This window comes from Pygocentrus nattereri, chromosome 17, assembly GCF_015220715.1.
Source record: "Pygocentrus nattereri isolate fPygNat1 chromosome 17, fPygNat1.pri, whole genome shotgun sequence".
Classification (NCBI taxonomy): Eukaryota; Metazoa; Chordata; class Actinopteri; order Characiformes; family Serrasalmidae; genus Pygocentrus; species Pygocentrus nattereri.
Window position 1 is genome coordinate 16,480,910 of NC_051227.1, and position 14,025 is coordinate 16,494,934.

At 39.0% G+C, this 14,025-nt stretch overlaps 1 protein-coding gene across 1 annotated transcript in view; it reads left to right on the forward strand.

Annotated features, from left to right (window-relative positions):
- The window catches only part of plppr5a (phospholipid phosphatase related 5a), a 61,684-nt gene that overhangs the window by 36,436 nt on the left and 11,223 nt on the right, over positions 1–14,025 (forward strand). Inside the window, exon 4 of the mRNA XM_017721177.2 lies at positions 10,908–11,084. Coding sequence (XP_017576666.1) covers positions 10,908–11,084 — 177 coding nt within the window. The remainder of the gene's footprint in view (positions 1–10,907; positions 11,085–14,025) is intronic.

A 14,025-nucleotide genomic window follows, 5' to 3' on the forward strand; every position in this document is an offset into this window, starting at 1 on the left:
CACAGCCTTGTGCCTTAATTAACTTTTACTCCAATCGCTGAGTAAACAGAAGCACTTCTTAATTAGAGAACAGTGCTGTGTTGAAAGAACGTCTGAGATGGAGCGCTTAACTCCCACTTGACTCAGCTGTACCCAGTCTTAAAAGCGTGTCTTGTATCTCTAATTCTCTAATTATGTTTTGCTAACGAGATTATTCTGCAGGGCTATGTGTCTTTGGTTTAACCCTTAGTAGTCACAGATTTCATCTGTGACAACTAAAGGGTTGAAACAAGCCGACAAATTCTCCTGAAAGTGCAGGTTTAATAAGTAAGTGCATTTGCGTTTATAAGTAGAAGAAGAGATATTTTATTATTCTTTACATTAGAATAAAAGCTATAGTTTTGACCACAGCATGTCCACTTGGCCTGACTGCATGTCTTTGGACTGTGGGAGGAAACCCACACAGACACGGGGAGAACATGCAAACTCCACACAGAAAGGACCCTGGTTGCCCGGCCGGGAATCAAACCCAGGCCTTTCTTGCTGTGAGGCGACGGTCGCCACTTTGGCAAAAAAGCACATAGCCCAACTGTTTAACAGCCAGGCATTGCAAGGAATTTTAGTCTTTCACCCCCTACAGTGCACAACATCATACAAAAAATGACAAGGTCAAATCACAACCACATGCACATGACCTTCAATTCCTCAGACAGCATTGCATTAAAAGCTGGCATGCTTCTGGGATGGATACAATCACATGGGCTCAATAATACTTTGAGACTACAATGCAGGTTAAGACTGGTCTATGCACAGTGGAAGTCATAAGTCAACAACATTCAGAAATGCAGAGATTCTCTGAGCTTGAGCTCATCTGAAATGAATGGTTGAATGGCTGCTCAGTGGAAATGTGTATTGTGGTCTGATGAGTCAACCTTTCAGATTGTTTATGGAAAAAATGGACTGGGCCAAAAAAGAAAATCATCATCCAAATTGTTACCAGTATAAAGTTAAAATTCCAGCGTTTGTCATTGGTACTGGGGGGTATTAGTGGGTAACTGGCACATCTGTAAAGGCACCATAAATGCTGAACACATTTTGGAAAAACATATGTTGCTTTTTAGACATCTTGCTTTGTCTTTTTCAAGGATAATGAGTGGCAAAAAAATGCTTTAAAAACTGAATTAGTTTGTATCATCACTCCATCAATGGTTATTAAGTGTTTTTAAAAGAAAAGTGTTAAACATGCTCCTGTCTCGAACATTTTTTGGGCTGTGTTGCAAGCATCATGTTTAGAATAAGCACAAATTTACAGTTTAAAGTTTATAGGACAAAACATCAAATATAGTTTTTTTGTACCATTTTCAATTTAATACAGGACAGAATTTACTAATCACTGCTTTAGTTTTTATTGACATTTTACATACCGTCCCAACTTGGAATTGGAAATGTATGAACATGTGCATCCCAGTCAATTCTGGTCAAGGGCTTCCCCATAACGTCCTGAGTTTTGAGTGTGAAAGGATCCTCAGAGAGTGTGTCCCATCTATTGAGGCACAGTTTGTGTTAGTCTTCCTCTAGCTCATCATAAATGGTCAGTTTCTGACCACAGAGCTAGTCAGCAATGGTCTTACAGTGGTCCCTTTCGGTGATGACTGGAGTAGAGGGGGGCTGATAAACTGTGCAGCAACAGATGGTTTACAGTCTGTAATCATAAACCTGCAGACTGCACCTGTAGTAGGTGTTTCTAATAAAAAGGCCAGTGAGTGTGCATATTTCATGTAGTGTTTCCATTATTTTGGACACCCCCTGCACGTTTCCATACTTTGTTGGATGAGGATGTTTATGCAAGCTGGTCAGATGTAAAGCTGAGTGCTTCTGCCCAGCATAACGTGGTGTGGAGTTTCACTGAAAAGTATATATTTAGCTCTCTAAACATGTTTTCTGAGCTTTATTTGTTTGATGCTAATCATGTCGGATTGACCCGGCGCTGACGCAAAAGCAGTGTGATGCGATATTCCGAGCGTTGGATTGATGCACTTTGGCAAGATTGCTTGTCTAATCCATATGTTTGTAAAGCTGAAAAGGCCCGGCTGCAAAAATGGAGCGAGCTTGTTTTTGAACAAAGGCATTCATGTTTAAGAGGGAGTGAAAACAATCAGAACAGCCTTCTAAGATTTAAAACAGGTGAAAATGCTCTGCTTTATTCATTCATGTCAGGAGCACAGCATTAAAACGCTTTGCAGAATATTTTTGGAGTTCAGTCATTTATTCCGAAGGCAGAGCATCTGTGTTCATGAGGGGCTCAATGTGAGCTGAATTTCATTTGATTTTTAGCACTCAATCTCTTCCACATTGTCCCTTTAACTCTGTTCAAATGCTGACGTTCCAACGGTTCAACAGATTCACGGATTTGATATGAAATAGCTTATCATAGGCTAGAGTTTAGGGAACCAGCCCTGCGACCAGAAGGTCGCTGGTTCGATCCCCAGAGCCGACAGTACATGACTGAGGTGTCCTTGAGCAAGGCACCTAACCCCCAATTGCTCCCTGGGTGCCACAGATAGGTCTGCCCACCGCTCCGGGCAAGTGTGCTTACTGCCCCCTATTGTGTGTGTGTTCACTAGTGTGTATGTGGTATTTTACTGCATGGATGGGTCAAACGTGGAGGTGAAATTTCCCTGTTGTGGGACTAACAAGGGTAACTTAAATACAAATCGTCTTGTTATCCAGAACTGTTTCCCATTGAAAACAGGTGCCTTAAGCCCAAAATCTGACAAGCAAGGCCTTGTATGTTTGGTAGCACAGCTGAAGACATGTATAAATAGTGAATGGCAAAAAAAAATTGCTTTCAAAACTGGATCAATTTGTATCTACACTCCCCAAATGATTATTAGGTGCTTTTAAAAGGTGATGTAACACAGTGCTAAACATGCTCCTGTCCTGACTTTTTTGGAATATGTTGCAGGCATCATATTTAGAATGAGTGCATATTTACCAAATACATTGAAGTTTATAGGACAAAACATGAAATATAGTGTTTTTGTACCATTTTCAGTTTAATACAGGACAGAATTTACAGAATTTAGTTTTTATTGACCTTTCACATTATTGACCTTTCACATACCATCCCAACGTATTTGGAACTGGGAATGTATGAACATGTGCATCCCTGTAAATTCATACCAAAGGCCTAATTTCTGAAGAGCTGAATATCATTCCCTTTTTAGTACTCAGTATTTTTCACGTTGTTCCTTGACCTCTACCAACAGTCCCTTTCAACAGTTCAACAGGTTCACAGGTTTGATGTGAAAGGGCTCATTGTAGATTTGATTGTAGATTCTTCTTCTGCTTTATCTGTAATATTGATGAAGATAAAATGAGGTAAATTTGAAAAAGATGTTTTCTTTGAGGACCTTTTGCCTTACAACTTGCATGCCCTTCTCGTCTCTGGATTTATGGATACTAGATATAATTTAGGCCAAATCCTGATCTCAAAACTATCATAAAACAACATCTCATCAGGCAGTATAAATATATATTAACTTATTTTAGAGGTTTCTAGAGGGGGACGTCTGTTTCCTATCGACACCACTGTGAACAGTTCTGACTCTGTAAGTTTCTCTAGAACAGAGCATTTCATACCAAACCACTCGGAATACTCTGTTTACATCTTAACCACTTAATTATGCCAAAATTTAGAAAAATTGCTGAAATTCCACATTGATTCATTTTCATAGCTCACTGAAGCAAACACAATAATTCTGTATAAACTTTGAGTCTATAGTATATTCATGTTTGCAAGCAGAAGAAGATGTGTTCAATACTGCGGTGTGTACAGTACAGTTCAAATAAAGAAGAAAAAAGAAGAAGGAAGGAAGGAAAGAAGGAAGAAAAAAAGAAAAAGAAAGGCATTGGGATAGAAGAAAAAAGGAAGAGAGAAAGAAAGAAAGGAAGGATGGATGGAATAAAAAGAAAGGAAATAGGATGGAAGAAAGAAAGAAAGAAAGAAAGAAAGAAAGAAAGAAAGAAAGAAAGAAAGAACGTAAGAAAAAATGATGAAACAAGATTAAAGAATGGAAGAAAGAAAAAAGAAAAAGATGCTAGAAAATTTTAGAAAGAAGAAAGAAATAAAATGAGAGAAAAAAGGAATACAATAGAAACAGAATGAAAAGAGCAGAAGAAACAAACAAAGAAGAAAAAGAGAAAAGGTGAATAAAAAGATGGAAGAAAGAAAGAAAGAAAGAAAGAAAGAAAGAAAGAAAGAAAGAAAGAAAGAAAGAGAAAGAGAAAAGGTGAAGAAACAAGAAGGAAGAATGGAAAAAAGAAAAACAGGACAGAAAGAAGGAAAAGGAAACTGTCTATGCAGCGCGGTTGAACAGAGTCTGTGTGTTAAGCGGTTGGCACTGCATTCATTGTGTTTGGAGAAGAAAACGGAACAGAAGCACTGCAATAAGTCTAGATTAATAAGGTTTAAGCTTAAAATTGAACCACATTAGCAGCCACACAGCGCTGAGCATACAGTGTCTGAAATGATGAAGCTCACAGGCCATTTATTCATCCTCTATCTGCACATCGCTGATTCTGCTCGAGTAAGACTTCAGTTGTTAGCTGAAGTCTGTATCCAGTCCACACTATTGATGCAGGCCAAGGGCTACTCACTGGACTCTGCTGCCCTGCTTTAAAAAATGATAATATCCCTAAAGCAGGATTGTTAAAAGGTCTTACTCTGTTTTCTCTCACAGTCTGCGACTTAACAGAAGCTTGTCTAGTCTTGTCTTTTGACATTTTGAAAATTGATTTTCATTTCATAATAGCCGCTAATGGGGATCCTAAAAATAACAATAAAAATTCAAATTCTCCTTCAGTTCACATGAGGCCTGCAACTCTGCACTTTCTTGCAAATTACAGATTTAAGAAGAGTGGAAAGGACATTAAGGAATCATTGGATTTACTGACTTACTGTGAAAGCTGCTTCTGCATGCCTTATCCAGCAACATTAGAAGTGTAGAAGAAGATGTGTGATTTAATGGATGATGAAAGACATATTGGCTCTTATTCAAGTTATTTGTGTAATCCACATTAAAATCTACCAATAGAATGGCATGCTCTGGAGCAGCACCCCAGGAGCCAACGTTCTGCTCAGTGTCAAGTGTAAGTTAAAGGGGTATAAAGCACCGGTCTCTGGAGTGATGCAGTCTTCCCAGTAGAGTAGAGGCTGTTACTGCAGCAAAAGAGGACAAACTCCATATTAACACCCTTCATTTCAGAAGGAACACTGCATGAGCAGGTGTCTACATACTTTTGGACACATAGTGTATGTACAGTGATATACAAAAGTCAGAGACTGTCCTTCATTTATTTCATTTCCAGTCAAATGAAAAGCAAAGTCTCGGTGCTCTCATGCTGTCTGACTTATGACTTAAACTGTCTCCGAAACCCGTTATGACATGGCCCCCGAGTGCTTTCTCCATGGACGATAAGTACCACACACCACCAACTATCCACCTCTTCAACGAGAGCATCTAAGATAGGACTTCCATTAGTTACAGCAGGCATAACATTATGACCACTTCCTTGTTTCTACGCTCATTGTCCATTTGATCAGCTCCACTTACTGTATAGCTGCACTTTGTAGTTCTACAGTTACAGACTGTAGTCCATCTGTTTCTCTGATACTTTGTTACCCCCTTTTACCCTGTTCTTCAGTGGTCAGGACCCCCATGGACCCTCACAGAGCAGGTACTATTTGGGTGGTGGGTCATTCTCAGCACTGCAGTATCACTGACGTGCTAAAGTTTTTAAACACTGTGTCCGCGCACTGTCCACTTTATTAGACACTCTTCCCATATCAGTCCACCTTGTAGGTGTAAAGTCAGAGACGACAGCTCATCTGCTGCTGCACAGTTCATGTTGGTCATCCTCTAGTCCTTCATCAGTGGTCACAGGACGCTGCCCACAGGACACAGTTGGATGTATGTTTTTAGTTGGTGGACTATTGTCCGTCCAGCTGCGACACTGAGATGATTAAAATCTCTGTCTGATCCACTCAGACCAGCGCAACACACACTAACACACCACCACCAGTGTTACTGCAGTGCTGAGAATGACCCACGACCCAATATATGTCATATAATGCATATGGGGCTTATGTACATATGGACATATAATACATTATATAAATATATACATTGTGTCTATACAGTACACACTGAACACTTTCTATCTCAGCCTCTATACTTCAGTGGTTCTATGGACTAGACCTTCAGACTTTGAGATGACATATCCATATTTGTCTGTTATAAAGAACAGCAGTGAAAAAATCTGCTACTTATTTACAACCAAATGTGATGCACCAGACAGAGATTGAAAAAATGAGAAAAGACACCTGTAAATATCAGTAAATACTGCATATAGAAATTTGATACACAATTTTTCCCCTTTTTTCAGATATTTTAGAGACACATAGCTAAATATGCATGTGTAAAGACAGGATTACATGCAGGGAATATAAAGAAAGCAGGCCTATAGAAAAGAAAGAATGTGTGTTGCATTCTTTTGCTTTTATACAACAGTTCTGCAAAATAAAGAACAAAGTGAAGCAAAGGAGCCCTGAACATTTTATAAATTGTGCTTTAATATTGGCCTTTTCTTCCACCAAATATCAGCAGCCTTCTGCTACAGAAGTCAAAGTCAAGTCAAAGTTCATTTATATGGCGCTTTTTACAACACGCATTGTCACAAAGCAGCTTTACAGAAAAATCCGGGTCCGAGCCTCCATGAGCATTGCCAGTGGCGACAGTGCCAAGGAAAAACTCCCAAAGAGCAAGAGAAAGAAACCTTGAGAGGAAACAAGACTCAGAAGGGGAACTCATCCTGCTCTGGATAAAACAATAAAACAATAAAACTGCCCTAATATCAGGTTCAGCTCAGCTTTGTCAGTGTTTTCCCGAGGAAGCTGAGTGTCGTTTTGTTCCAGTCAATATATAAAATGTCCCCTGAGCCGACAGGACGTGACTGAAGTGCCCTTGACCAAGGCACCTAACTCCCATCTGCACCGTGGATAAATGCAGAGGTCAAATTATTCTGTGTGCAAGCACAGTTGGTCAACGGCTCTGAAGTCTACTTCTGAACTCTATTCTGTTGGTTTCTGGCTAATTTCAGTCTGTTTAACCCTTAAAATCCAACTATGGGTTATTATTCAGTAACTGCAGGGACATCAGTGCAAACTCATTGAGCTATATTTACGCTGTAGAAGTGTATAATAAAACTTTGAGCCTGCTAACGATGCCCTGGCCTTTTAAGGGGTTAATTGATCTTGGCTGCTGACTGACAAGCTTGTTTATGGCAGGCTCAGAATTTAAGGTAGTTCTGCGGTTGCCCTCTTCTTTAGTATCCGACTAAACAGGCTACAGGTCACACATTATGTCACAGAAGTTATCTCATGTAAATATTTGCTGCTTTTGTATCTTAAAGTAGGAACGTAGTAGCAGTTAACTGCAGTGTGAAGCGAATGGTTAGCTGGTGCTCAGTTGAATGTTACAGTCATTGTGGAAAACAGGACGACTAGAACGCTTCACTTCAGGTAATGTGGTTGGAACTAAATGTTGTGTAAACTGAAGTTACGGCATTGATGATGCTTGTTAAAGAAATAATATTTTCTTCAAATATCAAATCAAAGATAACGTGAATTCAGAGGAGGCTGACTTTAACACAAACACCCAGGGGGGCCTTTTGGAAAGGGTTGTGCGGATGTTTGGGTAAAATGCAGGAAAATCCCAAATTGGACATGTAAGAGATTAAATTGATGTCCCCATGACAGTAATCACTTTAATAATCTGGATGATGGACAGAATCACTGTGTGCTGTCGTGCCAAGTGATACAGAAATGAGTGAGGGTTTGGAGGATCGATGGAGTGGACGAGCCTTAAGGCCTTCTTGCTTTGCTTAATTATCGCTTTCTGCTGCTGCTGATGGGATGTTAAGGATGAATGCTGTCAGGAGAAGACGCCGCACATGGAGGCCTGATTGAGGGAGGGGGCAGTGAGTATGGGTCAGTGTGTCTGCTACCGCTCCAGGCTTTCTGGGGGTGTGTGTGTGTGTGCGTGTGTGTGTGTGTGTGTGTGTGTGTGTGTGTGTGTGTGTGCGTGTGTGTGTGTGCGCATGTGTGTGTGTGTGTGTATGTGTAGATTCTCAGAACAAAAATTTCCTAATTTTGTAGGGCAACAAGATAAACACTCAAAAAAGCTTAATATATTGCTCCTTTCATGCACTGTGGTCATTAAAAAATGAGAAAATATAAAAATTAAAATTAAAATTGAAAAAAGATGTAGGTAGATTAAGCCATGATGATAAGCAATAGATTTAAAAGAGAAGAAATAAACATTCAATTAAAATTCACATTAAATATTAACTTACAGGAGAGAAGTGCAGTAGAGCTAACAGTGTCTTAAACTGAGCTGAAGCTGCTCAAATAGAAAAGTTTTGAGCCTGGATTTAAAGTGTCCTGTGTCGGGGGCTCTTCTAATGCTCTCTGTCATCTGGATCCATTTAAGAGCAGCATAGTAGCCAATTGTTGCTTCACCATGTTTAGTCTTCACCTTCAGCAGGACTAACTGACCAGTTCCTAATGATCTGAGAGTTCTGCTTGGCCAGTATTGCTGCAACAGCTCAAATACATGTGCTGGTTCTATACCATTAAACCATTTATAAACCAGTAATAGCACCTTAAAGTCTATTCTGGAACAGGCTGGTAGCCAGTGTAGGTATTTAAGAACGGGGGGTGATGTGTTCCTTCTTTTACTCCTAGTAAGACTTTGGCAGCCACATTTTGAATCATCTGAAGCTGTTTAATTGTCTTTTTTTGGGAGTCCACTAAGTAGATCATTACAGTGATCAATCCTGCTAGATATAAAGGTGTGGATGAATTTCTCCAGGTCTGCTTTAGTCAGACAATCTCTGATCTTGTTGATGCTCTTAAGGTGGTAAAAAGCTGATGTAGTGACTGTTTTGACATGACTGCTAAAACTGAGATCAGAGTCCATTAGTACACCAAAGTTATGAGCTAATTCTTTATATTTTGGGGCTCTCGAAACCAGATAGGCAGCTAGTCTGTGCCTCTCATTGCTGTTCCCAAATGTTTTTTATCTTGTTATTAAACTGCAGAAAGTTAGTCAAGGCACTTATAAAGTGAGTCAAGGGGACCCTCGTTGTTTGTGAAGAGGACCAAGCAGAGAATAGTCTGCATAGCTGTGGAAAGATATCCCATGGTCTTGTTGGATTTGGCCAAGAGGAAGAATGTATAAATTAAATAAAAGTGGCCCAAGAATCAAGCCCTGGGGGACACCACAGGTCCCTGGCACTCTCTCAGAAACATTATTTTCTGCTTCAACAAAGTAGTTCCTTCCTTGCAGGTATGAACTGAACTATTTTAGGACAGTTCCTGAGAGTCCAACCCTTCTTATGCATTTCTATGGGAATTTTATGGTCAATGGTATCAAAGTCAGCACTGAGATCGAGCAGTCGTAGAACAGATATTTTTCCACAGTCTGAATTTAAACCAATGTCATTAATAATCCTATTTATAGCAGTCTCAGTACTGTAATAACACCAAAATCCTGACTTAAAATTTAAGGACAGAAAATCAGAAAAGGATGAGCTCTTCTGTGCTGCTTAAAATTTTATATGATTGATTTTAAAAATTGATGGCTCAAGAAGACATAATTGTTAAAATAACTTAGTTTTTATTTAAAAATATAAATCAATTTAACCCTTGCATGGTTTTAAATGTAATATATTTGTAAATGCTAGGGACATTATAGATAGAATGACTCATATATGTGTGTATGTATAAATTACATATTTGGCATTACATTATATATAATACATATGGGATATATTATTTTTTACATACAGACACTTACATATGTTCATAAATTCATGCAGGATGTATTATTATTACACATACTTATATATAATACATATGGCACATATGTTTGACCCCATATCCTGATACTGTGTGCATGTGAGTGTATCTGCTTTATTAGTCACCCTCAGTATGAGAAATGGAAGGCAACTCCTGCACTGCTGCCCTTCTGTCTCTCTCTCTCTCTTTCCCTTTCTCCTTCTTCCCCTGGAGGCTTGGCTGGAGCAGCAGGAGGAACAGAGAGGACACACAGAATGACTTTAACTGCTTCCATCCAAATACCACACAGTCTGAAAAAAGGTCTGCTGGGGGTCTTTAAGATATAAAATGAGTCTGTGGCCCCAACAATAAATACAAAACACAGTTGTTAAATACAGAAAACATTTATGAAATGTTAACTCTTAAAAGCACACATGAAATAAAGGTGCCTCTGAAAGGATTCAACAGAAGAACTACTGCTGGTTCCTCAAGTGTCTGCCTGCATCATTCAGCTGCAGTTTTGCTCATTTTTATAGTTCACAGTTAGCCATACTGTGCTCTAAACCACATTGACGAGTCTGCACAACCTTAGTGAAGAACTGGATGTGTTTTGAGCCGGTTGAGAGAAATTTTGGAGATGTATTTACAGAAAAGATTTGACTATTAACTTCTATTGTTTGTTAGCATCAATAGCCTCACAGTTTATAGAATTGTGAAATACATGTCTTGGCTTATCGACGACATGCGGAAAATGTGGAAAATTGTGTAAATAACACTTTTCGGATCTAAAAATCCTCCATATTTTCATGCTTCCACTTTTCCACATTTAACATCAATGAGGCATGTAAACAGCAGGGAGGAGTCACAGTGTTCAGGTGGATTTTTAGTGGATCTGAGGATCCATCTGCAGGGGGCCGCTTTCCAAATTCTCAAATATAAACATGGTTTCACAGAACAGTAGAGAACAGGCAGGCTGTCCACAGCATTGAAATGAAGACTGATTGTGACTGCTCATGTGTTTCCGCAGATGTACATCACATGCACGGTGAAGGCCAAAGGCACGCGGCTGGCCAAGCCTGTGCTGTCCCTTGGGCTCATGTGTCTGGCCTTTCTAACGGGGATTAACCGCGTGGTGGAGTACCGAAACCACTGGTCTGACGTCATTGCTGGCTTCATCATTGGCGGAGCCATCGCAGTCTTTATGGTGAGCATTGAACTCAAGGCTGATGGTTATTATCAGTGCAAATGTTCCAAACAATGAGTGTCTACATCTGTATATACAATGAGTGTAAATATCACATATATCATACAAACAATATTTCAATATTTCAACTCTTCTACAATTGTACCCTTTCTCTCTCATTCATGCAGCTCATAGATTTTTGTTTTAGTGGAAGCTCTTGAAGCAAACTGGAGCTCCACTTTGCTGTTGCTTTTGTTAGTTTGTTGCTCATTGATTCATCCATAGCTCTCCCACGAGGACTGTCCAGCTTAGTCTGCTGAAAGTGTCATCACTATACAAAAGTAGGTGTGCTTGTTTACAGTGCTCTAAAAGCACTGCCCACATCCGTGATGTACATAACACGCAATAAAATAAACATAATGATAAGATACCATCATATTGCCCATCCCTGCTTTGTACTATATTTCACAAAACAGGATTTTTCAGTTTAGCTGGATAGCTTAAGCCCAAAGTCATGGCTGAGGGACATTCTTATTGGGCAGTCCTCATCTTTGGGCTTATCTGGCCTTAACTGGGATTTCTGCTTTGTGGAATACCTCCCTGGCAAAACAACAACAAGGGTTCTTTTCATTGCAGTGAACCTCAACATGCTTTATAAGATGACCTGATTAAATTTTTGATGGGACCTTGAAAGATTTGAGCTCTCTTTTAAAAGACACAGTAACTGCTGCATTGCAGTACACTGTTTTGTGAATGAAGTGGATAAAATTCCAGTGTACCATAAAATACCTCTCCAAAAAGAACAAGACCTCTCTTGTTCCCTGAGGATTTTATAGATTTCACAGATGGAACACAGCACACCTGGGATTCAATCCCAGCCGTAAGAAACACCTCTATTTTCATAGGACACTGTGTTCTTACCACGCAGCCACTCCGGAGTGACTAGACAGACTGTATATTTGTAATACCTCTAAACTTAGTGAATGTAGTTCAGGATTGGGAACACAGCATCTAAATTAACACTGCAGCTAAAGGAATACAGCAGCTGAATGTTATGGCATCTTACAGATGTTTACCATTAGTGTTAACTGACCTCTTTCACCTTGGAAATGAACTAAATGAAAGTGAACGTCTGTCTCAAGCAGTCAGCAGTCTGGGACACAGTATTAGAGAAGCCTCAGATCCAGAGCTGCATGTCTCTCTTTTACTGCCCTGTTGTGGCTCCATAGCAGAATTAAATTTGTAGGTAATAATAAAATTTGCAGTAAAATAAAGCTCTGCTGATCCTTCAACACAGTTTAACAATAAATGGTCTTAAATGCTGGAGTCAATGTAGAACTGCTGATTCACCCTTTAACCCTGAAGGTTGACATGCAGACTGCTGGTCACCATAGCAACACAGACAATAGTCTCATCTAGCTAGTAGTTAATGAAAAGGCAACGAAAAAGATTTAAGATGAACATCGATAATTCAGAGATGAATTGACAGAAGTGTTTGCCTTTTAATTGCAGTTTAATCTGCAATTAATCACACAATTAATCAAGCAATCTCCTTGTTTGAATTTTCCCGTTCCACCTTAAATGGTGGTGCAGTTACATTCTGGTGCCGCAAGCACCATATCAGGTGGAACGGGAAAATTCAAACAAGAAGCTGGTGAATTAAAAAAAAAGTCAAACACTGAGAAAAAGCCTCGTAAAAAATCAAACACCGAGAAAAAGCCTCGTAAAAAGTCAAACACTGAGAAAAAGCCTCGTAAAAAGTCAAACACTGAGAGACGTTTTACAAGAAACTGTTCCACTTTTGTTCAAAAGTTTCCTGCTGGAGATGTGAGAAAAATGGCTTAAAGCTCAAAGCAAAAGAAAGTAAGTCTGTGTTTTTGTTTATATTATAATATGTAGCCTTTACTAACACATCAGCACATACTGAGACAGATTTAAAGCCAAGATGATACACATGGAAATGTTGTGGCTACCAACGTGGTTTGATTTTGGTTGAAAGGACTAAATGGCTCTCCTTAACATTTGGTTTGCTGAGGCCTGCATCATGCTGTTCTTCAGAAGTTTAATACAACAAGAGGTGACCACAACACCCCCACTTTTCAAACTATTAAAAATGCTTACCAAACGTATGTGTCTAGAGTGAAAGTATATACAGAATTCCAACTTCTGAGCCACAAAGTGGCCTAATATTGTTTTTAAACCTAATTTATTAATCTCCCAATGTGTGTTTTAACTATATTTAGTTTTTTCTTTTATATCATTGTGTGTTTTAGCACTGAAACATCAACATGAACCACAAATTTCTCACTCTGGAAAACTAATCGCATCCCACAAGTAGATTTTACAGATTTATAGCTTAATTTATGATTTATCTTGACTAAAAAAATAGGAATATTGTACAATACATGTTTCACAGTACATAATTCTTTACTGAATAAATTCATCAACTGCCCAGTGGTTTGTATTGGGTATGTTGTCGTTGTTGAACATGCATCAAATTTGTGTATCTGTGATGGTGGACTGTACACCACAGATGTAGCAGATGCACAGTACTGTATGAAAGTTTTAGGCATCTAAGCAAATTTTTAAACAATTTACCTCAGCAGTGAGTTTATCACAATATACATTAGAATAAAGCCATAATCATAAAGCAAATAAACATAATAACAATAAAAAGTAACAAGAATTTCTTGGGTCCATATTTTTCCTTGACAACTTCACAGCCACCACAGAGACTTAATATCGTCAATTACATCATGAGCTCAATTTACTGAAGCACTGATTGATCAAACCAGGAGTTGCTTTTTAACTACATATAATACTGGGCTTCCTCGAGGAGAGGCTTGAAAATGGGTAAACAAACACACTAACATCGAGAAAACCACTATTTATTATATACACACTCACCGGCCACTTTGTTCAGTTGCTTGTTAACACAAATAGCTGATCAGCCAATCACATG